The 20,054-nt window shown below is 36.4% G+C and overlaps 4 protein-coding genes across 6 annotated transcripts; 3 read left to right on the plus strand and 1 right to left on the minus strand.

Moving 5' to 3' along the window:
- Positions 1–259: 259 nt before the first annotated feature.
- On the plus strand, positions 260–1,449 carry LOC149725223 (splicing factor U2AF 26 kDa subunit-like). The gene has a single exon (XM_089892850.1). The coding sequence runs from the start codon at positions 315–317 to the stop codon at positions 954–956; it is 642 nt and encodes a 213-aa protein (XP_089748976.1). The 5' UTR covers positions 260–314; the 3' UTR covers positions 957–1,449.
- A 16-nt stretch (positions 1,450–1,465) lies between these two features.
- LOC149725224 (tRNA (cytosine(38)-C(5))-methyltransferase-like) lies at positions 1,466–3,564 on the plus strand. 3 transcript variants are annotated; one of them, XM_089892838.1, is made up of 5 exons: positions 1,466–1,597; positions 2,034–2,141; positions 2,521–2,715; positions 2,802–2,918; positions 2,999–3,564. In XM_089892838.1, exons 2-5 carry the CDS (start codon positions 2,053–2,055, stop codon positions 3,420–3,422), a joined length of 825 nt encoding a protein of 274 aa, XP_089748964.1. In that variant the 5' UTR covers positions 1,466–1,597; positions 2,034–2,052; the 3' UTR covers positions 3,423–3,564. The 3 variants fall into 3 exon arrangements, with proteins under 3 accessions (XP_089748964.1, XP_089748963.1, XP_089748965.1); XM_089892837.1 differs by having other exon boundaries at positions 1,494–1,692; XM_089892839.1 differs by lacking the exon at positions 2,999–3,564 and having other exon boundaries at positions 1,494–1,692; positions 2,802–2,923.
- Positions 3,565–4,291: 727 nt separating this feature from the next.
- LOC149725225 (uncharacterized) lies at positions 4,292–12,917 on the plus strand. The gene is made up of 11 exons (XM_089892802.1): positions 4,292–4,590; positions 7,991–8,101; positions 8,572–8,767; positions 9,122–9,277; positions 9,467–9,583; positions 9,893–10,096; positions 10,492–10,668; positions 10,895–10,999; positions 11,264–11,884; positions 12,226–12,417; positions 12,723–12,917. The coding sequence occupies exons 1-11, from the start codon at positions 4,496–4,498 to the stop codon at positions 12,798–12,800; spliced, it is 2,052 nt and encodes a 683-aa protein (XP_089748928.1). The 5' UTR covers positions 4,292–4,495; the 3' UTR covers positions 12,801–12,917.
- Positions 12,918–13,057: 140 nt separating this feature from the next.
- Positions 13,058–19,997, minus strand: LOC149725226 (BBSome complex member BBS7-like). The gene is made up of 14 exons (XM_089892792.1): positions 19,838–19,997; positions 19,386–19,517; positions 18,790–18,965; positions 18,230–18,416; positions 17,632–17,771; positions 17,142–17,322; positions 16,598–16,818; positions 16,075–16,282; positions 15,443–15,592; positions 15,066–15,211; positions 14,545–14,709; positions 13,940–14,153; positions 13,383–13,506; positions 13,058–13,279 (listed from the first exon to the last, which is right to left on the minus strand). Exons 1-14 carry the CDS (start codon positions 19,871–19,873, stop codon positions 13,140–13,142), a joined length of 2,220 nt encoding a protein of 739 aa, XP_089748918.1. The 5' UTR covers positions 19,874–19,997; the 3' UTR covers positions 13,058–13,139.
- Between the last annotated feature and the right edge of the window lie 57 nt (positions 19,998–20,054).

Raw genomic sequence — 20,054 nt, forward strand, 5'->3', positions numbered from 1 at the left:
GCGGTACTGGCAGAGCATTGCTGCGTTTTGATAAAAAAAAAGGTATATTTGTGCCATGTTTTGTTTGTTTGCAACGTAAAAACAACTAACTTTGAGCTTATTTTTTTGAAAAAGTAAATGTATTGTGCTTAAGGTGTTGTTAGCGTGTATATTCTACGCCAAACGTGTAACTGTAACATAAGACTGTGCTACATACATGAGGTCATTGTCATAACGTTATCATGCCAGCAAAAATAGATGATTGTAATACACTGTTAATGAACTTTATTTACTAAATTTGCATCACTAACAGATATTGTGCCGCTGTGGTAAAAATGGCGGAATACTTAGCTTCAATTTTTGGAACTGAAAAGGATAAGGTAAACTGCTCATTCTATTTTAAAATCGGAGCTTGTCGTCACGGCGAGAGATGCTCAAGACTCCACAACAAGCCAACTTTTAGTCAAACCATTGTGTTGCAAGGACTGTATCAAAATCCACAGATAAACAACACAGGAATTGGTACTGTCAGTGATGTAGAAATGCAGGAGCATTATGACAACTTCTTTGAAGAAGTTTTCGTGGAACTGGAGGAGAAGTATGGATCAATTGAGGAAATGAATGTGTGCGACAACTTGGGCGATCATTTGGTGGGAAATGTTTATATTAAGTTTCACAAAGAAGAAGATGCAGAAAAGGCAGTGAATGATCTGAATAACAGGTGGTTTAATGGGCAACCAATAATGTCTGAGCTCAGCACCGTGACAGATTTTCGTGAGGCGTGCTGTCGGCAGTATGAGATGGGTGAATGCACACGTGGTGGCTTCTGCAACTTCATGCACCTCAAACCAATCTCAAGGGAGCTACGAAGGAGACTGTATGGAAGAAAAGAGAAGAAGAAGAGATCCCGTTCCCCGCCAACGAGGAACAGGCGAGGAGGTTCGCGGGAGAGACACGGACGGGATCGACGTCATTAATGTGTTGATGTGAAAAGCATGACGAGGCTGCCATGAATACCAACTTAATCTGCACACTTACAAGTTTATGCTGAACATGAACAGTAAAAAGCTGATGATGATTTAATGAAGTGCTGTATACTCTGAGTCACGGCCTACTAGAGATATCTCTAGTAGGCCGTGTCTGAGTCTGTAGCGTATTTCATTTTTTAATTTTAGGAATAATATCTAATTTGTGACCCTGGTTTAAAATTTGATTTGTAACTCCTTTAACTATTATACTGACTAGGTTCAAGTTCAACAAATAATTTGAAATTCATATTCGGTTGTACGTTCTACATTACTACTGCTGCTCCTGCATAACTCTATTGCTGTTTTTTGTGAAAGGGTTTTATATTCCAACATCAACAAGTGACATTTCATTGGTGCGCTTTTTATCAAGCATTTTGTACAGATATTCCTTGTAGAATGACTAAATGATTACAATAACTTAGAATAAACCAAATTTTCCACATGTGGTTTGTTTTGCAGATACAAAACCCTAGGCTACTGTGGCTGACTTAGTCAAAATGGAGCCTGAGTTAAAGGTTTTAGAGCTCTACAGTGGTATTGGTGGCATGCACTATGCTTTGCTTGGGGCAAATTTGAAGAACTGTGAAGTGGTATGCTCTGTTGACATAAGCCCAGCTGCGAGTCTGGTTTATAAACATAACTTTCCAGGAACTAAGCACTGGGAGAGAAGCATTGAGGGATTTAGGTTTGTGTGATTGACCTGGTAACCAAGAAAAACGTACTGAACTGGGAGCAGTTGTCATTTTTTTTAATTTTTAATAAAATCTAGGGTGACTTTGTTCAAATACCAATACATTTATACTTAGGTGTTGAGTATCACCATCACCGATTGTTCGTTGTTCGTATATTCATTTAACCATAGAGTAAAATCTGGTTTACATTAAAAACTAAATTTTCAAAACCGCTTATGCTGCTGCCTGTTGTACATAATATAATAGGTTTATCATTCATTGAAAGTTTAATCGTAACAGAATACAGTTTAGTAATGGGTAAAGTTTAAATTTTTAATGCTATCCAATTATTCAGTGCAAAAGATTTTGATAACATGGGTTTTAATACCTTGATGATGAGCCCTCCATGTCAACCTTTTACAAGAGTGGGATTACAGAAAGACATAAACGATCCTCGAACAAGGTTTGCACAAAGTGGTGTATGGTGTGTGTGGAATGTGGACAGTCTCACTCTTTGCAGTGACTCTGTATCGAACTAAGAAAAAAGAGTTGTTTGTGTTATTTGCAAAAGAACTTACTTAAAATATATATATAAATAATTTTTTTAAGAGGATCAACAAGATAAAAATAAAAATTATTTATAACACCTGAAATAAATAAATAGTTTTTTTGAGGAACTTTGGATTCAAAAAATCATTTATCTTAACCTCTTTTAGCTGTGATATAGTAGTACAGTAGTGCTTTCCAGAAAGTGGGTGCAGTTATTGACTGAAGTTGTAAAATGAATATACAAATATATATATATATTCTACAACATATCACAAAAGTATCTCATTTCGCAGATCATTAATTTACCTAATGAAGGTACTACCACAACTAAGTAATCCACCAACGTATATTCTCATGGAAAATGTAAAAGGATTCGAGAACTCAAAAGCTCATGATATGTTTTTACAAGTTTTGGAGCAGCTGGAATATTCAACTGCTCAGTTTTTGCTTACTCCTAAGCAATTTGGTGTGCCTAACTCAAGATTAAGGTATTTACTTAGTCCCAGCCGTTTATTATTTAAAGAGTATGTTTGCTTACCTTTTGTTTCAATATTTTCAAAGAACTGTTTTTCAGATACTACCTGCTCGCTAAACGAAAACCCCTTCAGTTTCCAGATGAAGTAAATACGCCAAATGAGGTGATTGAAACAATGCCACAAGCTTTGCAGAAATGTTTAAATAGCAACGCTGGGTAAGCTTATTTATTACAAAGCATTGTATTCTAGCCCAACACTCAAGGCTAACTTTCTAACTGAACAAAACTTTTATTAGGAAAGAACAAAACGAAAAACACACTATTAAGACTTTGGAGAATTATCTTGAAGAAGCGGAGTCAACACTAAAAGAACATGCCTTGACAGAAAAAACTCTATTGCGTTACCTTCAAGTTATGGACATTGTCACCCCAAGGCATCAATCTTCTACTTGTTTTACAAAGTCCTATGGGTACTACGCAGAAGGAACTGGTTCTGTTTTAAACATGGGTGGTGAAATTAAAATGTCTAATCCTTTACACAATAATCTGCGTTACTTTACAGCTAGAGAGGTGGCAAACATAATGTGTTTTCCAAAAGATAAATTTCATTTCCCAGAGAATTTTACACGCAAGCAAAAGTACAAACTGTTGGGAAACAGTTTAAATGTGTATGTTGTATCGTGCTTGTTAAAATTGCTTATAACAGACACCAAAAGATAGTATTATACTGTAAAATCATTTGATTGGTGTAAGTTTTTTCAAGATCTGCTTTCTAGTGTTTTTCTAACTCCTACAAAATATTTTAAGCATGCTATATTTGTATTTATTTAACTTGAAAACATAGATTGTGCAATGTGTTTAATCATGACTGGTATTTTGCCTACGTAATTGTAGAATTAGGGCTTTTTGTAATAGATTTCCAACACCTGTACTCTTCATATGTAAAGAAGACAGTTTGAAAACAAAGGTTCACAGATAATAGGATTGACCTGAGACTTTTGTTGTCCATCAATGTCTTGGTTAATTAGAAGGTAATAAAAATGAGCTGGTTCCAGACAGTAAACATTGAGACAAAGATATTTTGAATGGAATAGCCAGTGCATTATTCTCACGACAGTAAGTTGCGTAATACATATTTGCGTGTACTTGAGAGTTAAAAAATAAACTTGTTTTTTTTAAATACAAATTGTTTTTACACTTGTGAGTTAAAAGCAACTACCGCCACATTTCTGCGTGCACAAATTGAGCGGTGAATTTTGATAAAAAATTTAAACATGCGCGGCGTATGGCGGATCGTCCTGAGAGCGAAAAACATGGCGCGCAATTACAGTCAATGGTAAAATTCCTTTCGTGTTTCTCATAAAGAAGAAACAGGCCCAGACGTAATGTGTGTGTTGCACGTGTCTCGACAACGCCAGCTGTTACTACGATGACGTAATGTTATTTGTTTTCTCTCTTCTTTGCTCGGTCAGCTGACCGGCCGGTTACTTCCTCTTTTAACCGCGATATTCATGCGCGTAGACGCTAGGTATTTCGTAGACTGCAGCTCTGTCGCAAAAAAATATAGCCTAAATAATCACGAAAATCGAATATATGATTAGTGTTAGGTTATTGGTGAAAGATTTATTTTAAAACGTGTATAATTGGTACAGAAAAAAAACGCGGAAGATCTAATTAGCCTCGTGACTAGTTTTGCGTATGTTGGTGAGTCTTTCCCGCCATTGCGCGAGTAAGCAGTACAAGGCGGTTACGAAATTTTCGTTCTGATCAGCTGTAATATTGTCAAAGTTTCCATGGCTTTCTACGCGAAGACCTTGGAAAATATATCGAATATTCCGGCAACGGATTACAGGCAGCGAGAAAGAAATCTGTCAGAGTGTACGGGCAGGTGAGTCGTGTTAATTTTACGACCTTTAGATTGCCGTTTATTATAAAAAAACGGTGACGAACAAAAAGGCAAATTACTCATAAAGTGTTAATGTGTATCAAAATATATGCTACAAATCAGAAATTTAAAGTGGATTACGCCAATTTAGTGAAAGTGGCCATCTTCTGAGATATGCTTGTACCACGTGGGTCAATACAACAGCTGAGTTGTTATGTCGTAACAGCTGATTTTCGCGCGGGAAAATTACATATTTTGTTTTCAATGTTTTGAATAAACAAATTGTTTAAACCATATTTAAAAACTATGCTGTACTATATATTTTTACGCACATTTTGTTGCATTTATTCAATACTTGCCGAAGTAAGCTTAAACTGTATATTCTCATCCGGTTTCGAAGGTCAAATTGGCGCGTCTAAAAAATCGGTAAAATACACGATTTAATGTATTTTAATTTGACCAAGACCAAAATTATATTGTAAAGTTGCCAATTAGTGTAAAGTTTTTTCATTATATGCGTTTTACCAGTTACACTACGCGTTTGTTTGGGATGTGCGTCTAGTGAACTCTGCTACGATTTTTATTCGCTCTATTTCATATGTATGTGATTGTTGGCGGTATCTCTCCGTTATAACATTTTCTTGTTTAGTATCGACCACAATTGAACTGTTCAGATTAAAGTCTAAAACACCCACACGCACATTTCCGCTGCGGTTCCAGGAATTGAATACCTAATTGACCGTTTCGCTTTATGTCCTGTCTGGTCATTAACGTTAAACCTTTTCAAAAAGCTAGATATTTTATCGTTGTTTAGATAGGCTATGTTTTACTTTTATTAGATCGATCATTTATGGTAGTTTTTGGGTTAGGTTCTTGACTCAACAATGTATTTCGTTTGCATTTAATTATGTAATCGCGAATTATTAATACACAATGTTTCGTATACTGTCCGTGGTAAAATAACTAAGTAGTATTTGGGCGTTTTCCGACTAAAAGCCAGCAAAGAATTTCGTGTTTGCCAACTTTGTTTGCTGTCGTATGAAGCCAGTCTAGTTCAATAGTGACTCGTTATCGCATTGTGCTGAATAAGCAACCGGGCACAAAAGTATTATTCTGAATCATGTGCCGTGTTTTTATATATTTTTCACATCAGCAATATCCAGTAGCATCTATTTCACAACCATTATTCAGTCTTTCCCCGCTGTTTCGCATACGTATCGAATTGCGATTTCACAAGCGGTCGTTTTGTTTCAACCTAACACCCGTTTTTTTATCGTTATTATGTAACCAGATACTGAATCGTACGTTGGCCCACCGTGTTTTTGAATAGCTGTTTTATTTAGTGTTAGTTTCCTTACGCTAATTTATTTTTTCGTCAACAAACAGGACGCTTGTAAAAGCAAATAGAACCTGTTTTTTTTTAGCGTCTAGATTTCGACGGTAAATAAAACATGTAAAATAAAACAACTTAGTTTTAAATCCAGGGTTCTGTTCATTGTCACAGCAAATCACCCATATAGAATACAAAATAGTTAAATTTCAACCAATTATTATGAATTGCCACCGATATTTTCACTTTGACAATGTTGTGCCACGATTGCAACTCATGTTGCAGAGGATCACCAACACGCATTAAACCACCGCGCCAACTTATTCACGTGACTTCCGGCTGTTTTGCTCAACTTCCGCTGCCGCCTCTGCCACCCATCATTGCCTCTATCTTCAGTAACGCCCGTTTTCGCAAATCATGTTTTATGCTGGAAAACGTCAGTATATTTTGCGATTTTACAGGGAGGGAATATTTGTATCTTAACATTGGAATGTGTTGCACTTGCACCCCACCACAACACATCGTTAAAATAGATTGCCGCGAATACTAAGGAGTTATTAAAGTTTGTTTACATAATATTGGCTACCGAAGAAACCCGTTTGACCTAACGCATATGTGTGGGTAAAAAGATCCAACTCGAACCGGTTTGAACTGGAATTAGCCATCGTTTGAAAACTCGCACCACCGCCACTTATTATTCGAACCTATTTGACCTCAACAACTGGCCAACCGCAATCGTAACAATCGATCGCTGGTCATTTGAGGACTTGTTTTCGATCTGGCTCGTGTTTCTGTCAGCTTATAACTTATTTTAGCCTCGACCTCAAAGCGGGAATTCGTCATTCCTTTTCGTATCTAAATAAGGCCGGGTGCTTTCCGTCCGCCTGCTTCGCGAATTCTTGCTGATTCAGGAGACAAGCGTGCTTAAAATGCTTGTCGCAACTCGATCGGCTGGATAGTTTTGGTTATGACGTCATTTTGTTCTTCTGTAGTCAAGTGCCGTGGGGTGAAGGAATCTATGAACAAAGTTTGAGCGCATTGTCAGCTGTTTTTGCTTGCCTAACCAAATTCCTAACCCATCACTTCGCGATGAAACTCCCTTTCGTGTACGTGTGGTCTTTTGCCCAAACACATTTATATTCCCGGCCATCAGACTATAAACTTCGCTTTTCATAAGTGCTACCACTGTGTACTTTGACGACGACGATATAGACCACGTGACCGCGCTGTCATCGGTCACGTACATAGCCCGCCCCCGCGTCTCGAGTGTGGTTTGCAATCGATTCTCGTTCTTTTCCCTTACTACATAGTATACGGCACTACCACACACACACAACAATTTACCATCAACAAAACATTTTCGCTAAAAGCAACATATGTTCACTGATTAGATGCCCAATGTGTCCACAAACTGATCCATCGATCGCTGCCATTGCATCAACAAACGAAGAACAATGTGTTATTGTTAAGTGCTGCTCCGTTCATTTGTTTCAATCTGCAACGAAATCACGTTAAACACAAACCCGAATATAAAACCAGGCTAAACTTGTTTATATCATCGCGATTTAACCATCATGTCCGTTGTCTTTAAGTGGCTTATTTTCTTATGAACCACTATTTATTTACATAGTATACATGAGAGCATATTTCAAAAACCAAGCTACGTGTTATTGTGCACTCCCGCGCAAAGATAAAGCTTATTTTTCAAGTCATTTAAATAACCGTTAAACCAACCCTCGCTTTTCTCACGGCGAGACAATTGAGAGGATTGCTCCATGCCAGCTGTTCTTTTTACTACGATACACTCCCCTTTCCTCTCTATCGCACACGCACGCACACACACGTCAGACTTCGGCGAAATGGCTCTCTCCTTTTTAGCTGGTAAACACGTGACGGCGCGGCAACGCTAGGCGATACGCTTTATTGATTTCGTTTACTACGCGTTTTGCACGTAGACTCTTCCGTAAAACGTGATTTTCGATTGTGTTGTTCGTTGGCCCATTTACACAAGCCGCACCAATCAGCTCCTCTTGCACATATGGTGAATCATTAACCTATGTTGTTTACTTGCAGCGTTGCTTCTGCAGCTAACGTGTATGTAAGTGCACCAGTCACAACATGTCAACCTGGTAGCACAGGTTCAATCAATCTGCCAACATTGGCTCCTATTCAAGGAAATGAAATGTAAGAGTACATACACTATTTCTTATTTGTTATTGAATGACAGTAAACAATATCAATGCAATTGCAGTTGTACTGATAAGTGATAATATATTAATATATATATATGTTTCTTTCTTTTGCACTTATTATTCATAAACTTCAGAGAACTAAAATTGTTCAAATTTTTTATGTAATTCATTTTTATCATACAAAATCAATTGCATAGGCTACATGTGTATATTATATAAATACACACATATGTTGACCATTGAACATAAAGACAGGTCTGTAATTTTGTCACTATATTTGTCTTTCATTATTAGATTTACTCCTGCAAGTTTTGATATTTTATGTTAAAACATAAAAGGACAATCAAATATATGTTACAAATTTATAATTGTCTGAGGACAATATAGTGTTTGTATTATAAGTGACCAGAACCTTTGTGTTTACTGTTTATGAACGTGACCTACTCCTGTTTTCCTTTTCAGTTTGGTAAATGTTAGTGATGACTTGGACATCGATCCAGTGATGGGAGGAGCAGTTTACGGTCAACGAGAGCAAGATCGGAAAGTAAAGAGAGAGATTGCTAACAGCAACGAGAGAAGGAGAATGCAAAGCATCAATGCTGGGTTCAAATCTTTAAAAACTATTCTTCCACACACAGATGGTGATAAACTAAGCAAGGTGTGTTGTGTTAAATTATTACGAACTATGAGATGCTTCAATAACAAATATTTAAGTTAAACCAATGTATAAAAAAGTTCATCTAAATGAGAGACTGATAATGTCATTTAGGCGAAATATATACATATATAGCGGATAGCCTATATATATTTTTATTCTACAATTGGTTGGTTACATTTTTGTAGCACCAGATCCTTACTGTATTTCTTTACACTAGACAAGAGTTGTTTAACTTTATAAGCACCAGATCCCGGTCAGATTTACGGAATATATTACACTTATTTCGTTCTTATTAGGGTTTTATTGCCATATTTATATCTTTTTTACCTTGTGTATACGTTGACCGTTTTACAGGCTGCAATACTTCAACAAACTGCTGAATATATTCTACAACTTGAGTCAGACAAGCTACGTTTATTAAATCAAAATGAAAAGTTAAGGAGAGCTTACTCTGAATGCATGTGTACAGCAAGCAAGCATAAAACACTGCTGTATGAAACACTTGAAAAGGTAGTTTGGATTTGTTGCTTCTGCTAAAGTGACATTTTTAGAGCTACATCATTATATGTAAGAGACTGAAAAATAGGATGTTATTTCATGCAATTTGGTTTTTTTTTGTTTTTTTTAAATCTAGTTCAAAGTTTTTAATTTTATTCAATAAAATGATTTGGTTTGTTTTTAATTCTCTTTTTCTTTTAGGATGAAGGAATAGGAAGTCCTCGTGAAGAAGACATGGAGGATGTACGGAGGGATGCGATTGAGGTCCGGCAGCAACTTGATAAAGAGAGGAGACTTCGGATGTTGCTGGAGGATCAGGTTGGAATATGTGTAGATTGATATTATTGAATATGTGTAGATTGACTGTAGTGTATAACCTAGTGGGCAGTGACTGTTATACTCCATATGGGTAAGCTTCAAAGGTCATACGATTACACCAAGACCAACATATATTATATATATATATATCTGAAGCTTACCAATATGTAGTATAACACACCTCTCAAGCTTATGCATATGGAAGACCTCTAAAGCTTACTCACCTGGACCTGGGGTAATATGCATATATATATATATAGGTGCATATATACATATCTTGTTATTAACTTAGCAACTAAAACATTCTAGGTTCGAGATTTAGAAGCTCAAATTTATCCCGAGAAACTTCGAGAACTTGTTAACTCAGTTTCAACACAACAACAACAACAACATCGACCAAGTAAGAGAGTTGATGATATTGGCGGGCAAATGGAAGCAGAAGAGAAAGGAAACATTCTTCCACAACTTAAAATCAATGTGGCTTCAAACAGGCAGAATGTAGTTTGTCCAAATGTAAGTAGAAATCAAACTAAATGTTATTTAAGTTTCACACAAGTGTTTACATATACTAAAGTACCTGTCTATGAAATTCACCAAGTAATTGTAATTATTAAGAAGTTATTAATTACTGTGGTATTATTGTGTAATTGTTACCGTATTATGAAAATTACGGTGGTATTATTGGCAGAGGCGCCAAACCTTTGTAAATGCAGGTGATAGTCAGACGCTCAATCTTGTGAACCAAATATTACTTTATACGTTTATTGGTTATAATATTTTTGATTATTGCAGTTTAGACAATTTCATTTACGTCATTTACACTGTGGTGATTGCAATTGTGTTTTAAATTTTTTTGAACTGTTTGTTAAATAGGCACTTAAACTAATATGCCTAACATTTCTTTACAGGATAGCACAGTTACAACTACTGTCCTCACATCCCCACCAAGGTTACAATCACCCATTCGCTACCAAGTCCATCCAAAACTACCACCCCTCCAAACAGCAGTGGAAACCGTTCCATATGCAGGTCTATGTGTTACTGTTGATAACACTGAAGAAACATTAACTCCAACACAGTCTCAGGTCAGGGTTGGTGGTATTTATCCTGTGTGTTATGATGTTTAGATTCTTATATTTACCAAAAGCACTTACTCTTACTCTGCATAAATTTGTGTTATTCATTTAAATCTGTTGCCGATAGTAAATAACATTGATTATAAAACTGAATTACAATGTTATTTCATTATTTATCTTCGTAGTCCAGGATAAATTTATACCTAAAAGCTGAATATGAATATTAACATTACAGAGCAACAACTACTGCGGTAGCCTTCCCAGATCTCGCCAACCTTTGAAAAAACGTGCAGTGGAATTAACGGAATCTGACCAATCTGCTCCATGTAAAGTAGCCAAGGTAAGTTTGTAGTGGGTAATGCAGCACTACATCACAGTTGTCATGCTTTTAAACTGACAATACTGCGCATACTGTGACATAATATTAATTATAAATATTTTGTTTTAAAAAATAAAACTATGTTCATTTATGTCAGAAGTTACGGTTTTGTCTGATACACGAGGCCTAATGATTGTACTAAAACACAAACAAAACCATATTGTATGCACCTGTTACCAAATGTTATCCCAGCAAACCACTCTAACAACCATTGTTCTCTTACAGGTTACAACTCAAGCTCCCACCTCAAAACCAATCCAACCAATTCCCTCTAATAAACCTATGAAAATGGTCGCTGTGAAAACTCCTGACAGCCAGAACTTACCCATTCCAAAGCCTGACCCTCAAATCCTTTACCCCAACCCCCCATGTGTTCCACCTACGTACATGAATCTAAACCCACACCCAAACAACCAGGTGTGGTCGGAACAGAAGACCCCGCAAGTGATGGCCACTCCAACACAAACTAACTTTCACATCAAAGTGGCGAGCAAACCCCGGATCCCCAGCACGCAGTATGTGGTTCAACCTGCCATACAAATGGTTCATCCACCAAAGGAAATGACATTAAACCAACTAAACAATGTTTCTTCGCTCTCTATGACTTTAACGCAGTTAAACGCGCTCTCGACAGCGTGCACGAGGCCTAACCTACCTTCCCACAATGCAGTACCTGCAACTCGTGTCCAAGCTCAATACCTCCCACTTGTGGCTATGGACACAGTACTCGGACGTCGCAGCGAGCGGCGTATCTCTAGCGCCACCACTGACAGTGTGGTGAGCGATGAGGAGAAACACGAGTTGTTGGAAGATCCTCAAAACGAAGATAACATTCCTACTATTAAGGTACCGTGTACAACAACCCACTGTAAATATTCGGATAATTGCCAAAGCCTAGCCTACAACTGCGCGTTGTATGTGTACCGCACTCTAACCCACTGAAACAATAGATGTAATAGACATGTCTAAACTTAGTGTTTTATATAGTAGGGTGGTGAAGATAGGACACCATGTATTTCATTTTCTCATCCCTTTTGTTAGTTAACAAAGAACATTAAAAGGATTATAAAACTGTATCCTTACAACTCCCATAGGCCGTTGTTATTGTTTAAAACACGATCAGGATATTATGAGCTTAAGGTGCCTTATCTTACCCCACCAAACTATATCATTATTTCTTTCCACAGCTACCTGCAGTTGTTGGACGAAGCAGGTCAGACCCAGGTCCCGCCCTAACAGTTGAAAACCACCCTGATATCCCATGTACTGGTTCATCTACTGCCACTGTATCTGTTCTTTCAAGTGGTCCAGGTTCCCCCCCAGTTATTCGACATATTGATGCAGTTGCAACGCGTAGGAACTTGGAAACTATTGTTCAGGTACTGATATATATTTCTACACAGAGATATATGTACGAAAGGATAAGTACGCTCATCTTTCTATTCTATATGCATGGTATTGATGTTGTGCTGATAGGTTAGAACTTAACAATATCAAATATAAATGCTATATTATTTTGTTCAGTTATATCTATTTCCTAAAACTTAGCTTTTTATTTATCATTAGATGTTTAAAAAGTGGTCTGCTGCTGTTATGAGACAAAATGCTACACTTAGAGTTGCTTTTAAAACAAGAATTTATAAAAAAAAATATTTTTTTTCAATTCTTTATTATACTTTTACAGGCAATTGATCATCTTGAACAACAAGCACGACGTAATTCTCAAGACCAACAACCAACAGAAGAATCCACAAACACTTAGCACACATTGCTTCAATGCTACTGATAATCAAGCAGTAACTTGTATGCCGATGTAACATCTGTATATCGGATGTGTCTTGCGTAGATTGCGTATGAAATATAAATCGTATGCCAACAAGTGCACAAGATTTTACAGAAAGGGATCAAAAACACAGTGAGCTCCAGTATCAAACATAGTGGAACTTGCAGGGCAGTATATGTATGTAGGAAGAGGAAAATCAGTTCTGTTAGTTTTGCAAGAGAAAATCCTGAAGTAAAGACCACCTTTGACAATTGCTACAAAGGTAAGTTGTTTTCATTGATCATTTAACTTCAACTTCTTACCAGGTTAGATCTCCACTCAATACACTGGTTGCTGGAAGAATTCAATCAGTGTTTCCTGATCATAATTATCCAGTGTTGCCAGCAGCTGAGGAACTTTCTGTTTCACGTTGATTCCTTTGAATTTGAACTTATCAATGTAAAGATCAGTTATCATGCCTGGAAATAAATTCAAATGTCACAATAATAGCAATGTGTCTCAATTTTCTTTATGATAAATAAATAAAAACTTGTAACTGTTTTATAGCATTATAGCACATACCATACAAACGTTCCAATCTTGCTGGCTGTTTCTTAAATTGGATTTTCAAATCTTCAGCTTCTTCTAATATCTGCTGATACTCTGGTGCCAAGAAATTAATGTTTCCTTCATGGGTTTGCAACTCCTGGATGAGTGAATATAACATGGTTAATGCTTGAATATTAACCTCTTTAATTTACATGCTATGTAGTTGAGGTCGTACGAAATGAAATGGGAATTAATATAAGATTTAGGCCAGAGTTGGCTCATTGCCCGAGGCCAACACTCATTACCCTATTAGTGACAACTAAGTTGAAGCAATGTTCATGCTAAAGGACGCATATATTGTATCGAACCCATTATCTTTTTGATGCAAGCAGCTAGCCATAGTGCTGAACTAAGTTTAATGTTACAATGGAATTAAACCTGAATGGGTAGGAGCCTTTGAAATCCAGACATACCAAACATTATTTTCAGCACTTCATATATCTTATGTAAAACATATGCAACAAGAAGTCATTTCCAAATACAGCCACCTTTAACGCACTTAACTTAGAAAACAGCCCTAAATACTTCACCTGCAGTGCATCGAGCAGCTGAACCTTCTTTGCCAACATTAATTGTTGATCAAGTTTTGGATGCAAGAGTCGTATGGTGTCCCTGATTGAATCTTCGTTAATATCAAACTGAATGTTGAGAGAAATCTTTTTGGACGTTGCTTCTTTACTCATGATGTCTTTCAAAATGGAGATTGTGGAAATATTATCGGAGCAAATTCTTGCTTCACCTTTGCTATAAATAATATTCTTGATTGTAATGATTTGGTTTAGTGTCTTGCTCAAGAACACATGCACCCACAATGATAGCAGCGACAAGCTTTAAACCGATACCTCTGGGTTTTAGGCAGGTGCACTATTCCTGTGCTACATCTTGATGCTGTTAACATATTTTAAGCTACATTTAAACAGCAATGTGTTTATTAGTACAATATGAACACTAGCATTTGACTGCAAGCTTATTTTCATTTAGGCTAATTAAACCTTACGGGTCTACACCAAAACAAGCTTTTTTTGCCAAGTCATCTTAATTTTTACTTGTTCCTATAAATACACAAAGCTTGTTAAAGAAAACTAGTTCATTGTTCAGTAATATCCCTAATTGTTAAATCATAAAGTGAACTTACCTGTAACTGCAAACCAACTGTGTCTCAAGAAAAGTGTTTGTGAAATACAATGTAGCATTATCTCCAGCTGGTGTTCTGTCTGGCAAATCAGGCAAACAAAACACAAGCCAGCTGTGGACTTCGGCAAAACTAAACGGACCCAACAGCTTCAACTCATTCATGGCTCTGGAAAAAAAAAAAACTTATTCAATAAAGATTGTTATGTACCTGCGTTGTTACGGAATAGTAAACATGAATGTATCATGTTTGAAGACAGCCTTGACGTTGAACATTGCAACAAATAATTATTCTGCATAAAAAGGCCAACATTTTATAAGTCCATACTATATGTTATGTTATAAATACCTCTTGGTTCATGAATGAATATATCATCTGGGTTGGTAATTTAAAAAAAGACAAACCGTTAACAGTGAACATATTCTCCATAAGAGCACAAACATTTTACAAGTCCACCTTATGTGATGACTGATGTGTTATAAACTCTATGTCTTCATCAAACAAACCCAAAGTTACATCCCTACCTGTTTTCATCCACATCGTGCACACGTTGATGAAGCGACAAAGGTTTGATCGGGTATTTTCTCATAATGGATGTTTTCGGCTGCAACCTTGGAACAATGTAAGCTTGTAGGTGACCAAACTGTCCTTCGATGGATCGCACTTTTACCTAATGCAAACAGTTTCCAGGTCATACCAAGAGCATTATGTCAGTGGAAATACTTAAATGCACTAAAAGTTCTAATAAAATATTTATTACAAACATCTCAGCACATATGTTTGATACAATTTTCATCTAAAATGTTTTGGTTTATAAACCAAACTATCTTTGTTGATGTCAGAAGTTAAAAATGTTTGTTCTTCATAAAGAAATAGTTAGATTTCATGAGAACACTAGTACCTCGAGACGTGTAGTATTGGCTTGGCATCTATACGTAGCAAGTAAGAAGTTGTCGGTGTTTGAGCTTCCATCTGTGGATGGTGGGTTGGTGGTGTATGACACAACAGCAGACGTACTTTCAACATCAAGGAGGTCAATTGGGACATCACTCTGTTGATTATATTGAAGATCACGATAAATTTTATATGGCAACAAACGTAAATTAGATAAATAAATTCCGTGAATCTGACTTTGATCAATTCTTGTGTGTTAACGCTTTGTGTAAAAAAATACAGTAAGGATCTGGTGTTACATAACAGACATAAATTAGTGATTTGATATACGCGGAAGTTTAAAGAACTTGTGTACCAATTTACTATGCCAGGCTGTTTAATATCATATTTAAGAGTATTAATTATGCATTTTGTGAAAACTCAAATACATTATAAGCAATTCAAAATGCAGATTTTTTTCTGCTGTAGTGGTAAATAACACTGACAACCAAAGTAATTGCTTATTGGTGAAATTTATAGACTTTGATAAAATTAATATTTTTTAACACAACAATTTAATCAATAAATTAGGTCTATATTACATAGTATTGTTGGAGCAAGAAATAGAATAAAATTTCATCCTAAAGTTCTTTCACCAACCTGTAATACAATATGATCAATAGCAGTTTGTACTTCAATACTAAGAGTATAGCTGGAGTCATTTGGTGAAAGAACAAATTTATCATTGACATGAAATGCAGGTGCATATGTCATAATGTCACTGTTAGAAGCAACAGCTTTTGAAGTTCGCTGCATGTGTTTATTTCGCTCATTTTCCACCTGCTGTTGCAAGGAATCTATTTCAGCTCTGAAAAAACAAGAAGTTAAAGTGAGTATGAGACCTTAGAACATATGTTGTTATGATGAATAATAATGTCTCGCTACTTGGAAGAGTCGATTGAGTTTGGAAGAGTCAATTGAGTTTACAGGAAATTGAGCCAATATCAAAGAATGTTTAGTGGCTGAACACAATGCTGTGGTATAACGTTTTATAAAGGAAACAGTTTCAAAGTAAAGTTGGAAAACTTTTGCACCGAACTTTAATAACTAAAGCAAGAACTGGTTGTATTTGGACCAAAAACGTTTTAATTTTAGCAAAAAAAACTTTAAAACTCTCACTCACCTCAAAGCGAGAAGTTTTTTTGTTGTTTCTGCGTCAAAATTTGAATCTGGATTATTGGTCACCGATGCCGCACCTTCTTGAAAGTTTCCGGATACTTTCTTCTGCAGATGCTCCGTTGTAAGCCCTGTTACCCACCCTGAGTATGTGGATACTACAACCTCATCATAACCAAGTGACCCAACGACACCACCTTGCACGGAAGTTACGCTCTCATTAAACGACTGTGGAAGAAAGTTTGAAAATCTTATGATAATATCATTTGCACTTACACATTGAAATATTATATACAACTAATTATTCTACTACTACTAGGCATAATGAAAAATAGCATTTTTCAGTTATCTAGAATATAAGACCTTAATTTTATTTCAATGTTTCTTCTGCCGTTTAGCAGGACTTAAGCACAGCGTTGTGATTAGTTTTAAAACAAGGATGGCTGCCCTCTGTATTTTCCATACTGGCATCGAAGTTATACCGTGAGCAATATTTTGCTAAGTTATAACAATGTCGTTAGATTTACAAAAGTTTCAAGACACATCATTACATGTGAGAATCTTATAGTGGGTTGGTCCACTGCATCGTAGCTGTATATTTCAACTTTTCCGTCATCACGACCAACCAATAATTCCATCACACCATCCCCTGTGATGTCATAATGAGACAGACAATTAATTCCACCCAAGTTTGATTCGTTGTTGATTTCCCAGTTGTATATTGGTTGCTCTCTGTTAAAAAATATCCGTTATTAAATGGGTGTCTTGCTCAAGGACACATACGCCCACAATGATAGCAGCGACGAGCCTTGAACCCAATACCTCAAGGTTGGAGGCAGGTGCGCTAACCACTTCGCCACACAAAGGCCAGATTTAATCAAATGAACTACACTTAAGGCTTGATGTTATGCATTTTTACAAGAAGAATATTTTAATGAAAATTTAAATGATCTTTACGGTAAAGGAATAGTCTTATACACTTATTAACATTGCTTATTAATTTGGAATTGCCTCTGCTGTCTTTAATCACCTGGAACGTACCCTGTTAATAAAACATGTCCAAGCTTTCCATCACTGGTTCCATACACAAGGTCTCTTCCTTCTTCTCCGCCATTTCCCTTGTAGGCAACAGCTGTTTGCGGAGAGCCGGAAACTTCTGCTTCATATTTTAATTCACAACCCTGAAAAACACGTCAGATCCATTATTTGCATACACAGTATTTATATATGCAATAACACACAAAAGGGTGAATGATGTTCATTTTAACAGCAAATTTGCATGGTAAACTAAACTATACCATATTGTAGGCAAGACATTTGATTGTTTAGACTTATCCGTATAACTATGTTCTATGTGGGTAAGGTTGTTCAGCGTGGCACACCTTAGAACTTAAGGTTTAGACCAAAGTTGTCCAATTAACCCAACACTCATGGTGCTACAACCTATTTGGTGACCACTGAGTCAGTTTATCTCTAATTTATGTGAGTGAAGTACTAGTGTGGCATATCCATAAGACCAGAGTTAGTCCATTACAACCAATTTCTATTCTATGTGGGTGAGGTCCAGTACCGTGTCATTTTAGGCCAGGATTGGCCCATTACTCCTACAACTTGTTTACTAACCACTTAAATAACTTACCTCTAACACCCTTAATACACGGTCATTACAAGCCAACACTGATGTAAGATTTCCTTCATCAGGTTTAGGCAAACACATGATGTCGTTTATTTTATCGCTTGCCAAGTAATAACCTTGGTCAACACAATCGGAGAAATGGTTGAAAACATATTGTCCACCGACAACTAAGTCACTTCCACTTATCCACCTAAAAACAGTGAAAATATGAATGCTTTCAATTTCAAGCATATCTTACACGAATTCTGCATAAAAAGTAATTGTAATATAGCCACCTTTTTGTAGATCAGTGGTTAGATTAGGTTTTTTGAAATTACATGGTTGGGGTTTATTTTTTAATCATAACAAATTCCATAGCAGTAGTTGAAAAAATAAACTAGCATTCTCGTAATCCAGTCTGCAGTGTAGATGCACACATTTTAAATGCACGCCATAATTTCTTATTAAATTAAGTAGCTTTTCCTTATGTGAAATGTATGCACTTGTGTCAGGAACTGCCTTATTCTGCAGACTGGCCTGTAGTTGTAATGCCAGCAAAAATAAACTGGTCAAATATAGCTTACAGATTAGCGACAGTTTCTGTCAGGTTTGAGTTAAAGTCCAAAAACTTTTTCCCTTTTCTTGAATAACCTCGAATATCAGCTCCAGATGCGACAAATATTTTATCCTGGGGTGTCCCAAGAGCGCCACCTAGCTGAACACGGCTTATTGGGGCTCCAGGAAGAAGTTTAAAGATGTTCTGAAATACAGATTAAATGAATTAAACCTACTTATCTATGTAAAGAGTAATGGCAGTTGTTATAACACCAGTGTTCTATTTCATACCCACAACCCACTTACGAGTTACCACTTCTTTAGAGACTTTGTGGGTGAGAAGATAGAATAGTTACACAAGTAAAGAGAGTTACACAAAAAAATATAAATGACAGCTTCCATGACAGAACATTGCCATTATCTTTAAAACTATAGATTTAAATGCAACATGACATGTTGTCGCTGAAACTACCGTATGAATTGTAATCCGCGCAAATAAATTATTTCAGATGAAATTCAAAACAGAATGTAACAAAATTTTTCTTCATGCAAAAAAAACTTCCCTCCAATCTGGTAAATAACTAAAATAAGTAGCTGACATTCCACAACAATTCAGTCAACCTACGTTCACGTCTCTTTTCTTGACACCAAAGCATTGTAAAACTCCACTTTTATCTCCAACAACAACTTTCTGTGTCACTCGTCGTTTATCATTGTTTGGCAAAATGCTCATACATTTTCTATCGGTAACCGCGGCCTAAAATTAACATTATGTGGATTAATAGGTGCTGGTGAAGAGTCTTCCCCCCCCCACCTTCTTTGCTACCCACTTACAACTAACTACTAACCCCTATACCCACTAACCCCTTAACCATCAACACCTAACCCCCTAACCTAGGGGTTGGTGGTTAGCAAATAAGATGGGGGGAGATTCTTAACTAGCACCGATTAATAATGTGTACCGCTTTTTTTAACGGTGTTTTGGACCAGACTTTTAGATAAACAAATATTTAGTAAACACTTATCCATGCATACAGTTTACGTAAAATAGGATGCATCACTACCATTACGACATACCTGTAGATAATCCACAACGTCTAGATCAAGTTCCATCACAGAAAATGGTGAACATGAAACTATTTATTAACTTTTAACTAATTTTTTTTTGTTTTGATAACTCGTTGCTTGGACATTGGATTAGATTTAAATCCAGCTGTCCTAAAACGGTAAACAAGATAGAAATCGTGCGCACAATATTGAATCGAATTGTGATAAAAGAATTGCAAATTTAAGC

This window comes from Ciona robusta, chromosome 14 (genome assembly GCF_009617815.1).
Source record: "Ciona robusta chromosome 14, ASM961781v2".
Classification (NCBI taxonomy): domain Eukaryota; kingdom Metazoa; phylum Chordata; class Ascidiacea; order Phlebobranchia; family Cionidae; genus Ciona; species Ciona robusta.

Coding starts and splice junctions, on each gene's coding strand:
- LOC149725223 (XM_089892850.1), top strand. CDS start 315: ATGGCGGAATACTTAGCTTCAATTTTTGGAACTGAAAAGGATAAGGTA.
- LOC149725226 (XM_089892792.1), bottom strand. CDS start 19,873: ATGGAACTTGATCTAGACGTTGTGGATTATCTACAG. Junction 19,518..19,837: donor ACGTTGTGGATTATCTACAG/GTATGTCGTAAT, acceptor TGTTAATTTTAG/GCCGCGGTTACCGATAGAAA. Junction 16,819..17,141: donor CCACTATAAGATTCTCACAT/GTAATGATGTGT, acceptor TTTCTTCCACAG/TCGTTTAATGAGAGCGTAAC.
- LOC149725224 (XM_089892837.1), top strand. CDS start 1,505: ATGGAGCCTGAGTTAAAGGTTTTAGAGCTCTACAGTGGTATTGGTGGC. Junction 1,693..2,033: donor AGAAGCATTGAGGGATTTAG/GTTTGTGTGATT, acceptor CCAATTATTCAG/TGCAAAAGATTTTGATAACA. Junction 2,919..2,998: donor TGTTTAAATAGCAACGCTGG/GTAAGCTTATTT, acceptor AACTTTTATTAG/GAAAGAACAAAACGAAAAAC.
- LOC149725225 (XM_089892802.1), top strand. CDS start 4,496: ATGGCTTTCTACGCGAAGACCTTGGAAAATATATCGAATATTCCGGCA. Junction 8,102..8,571: donor CCTATTCAAGGAAATGAAAT/GTAAGAGTACAT, acceptor TTTCCTTTTCAG/TTTGGTAAATGTTAGTGATG. Junction 11,000..11,263: donor CTCCATGTAAAGTAGCCAAG/GTAAGTTTGTAG, acceptor GTTCTCTTACAG/GTTACAACTCAAGCTCCCAC.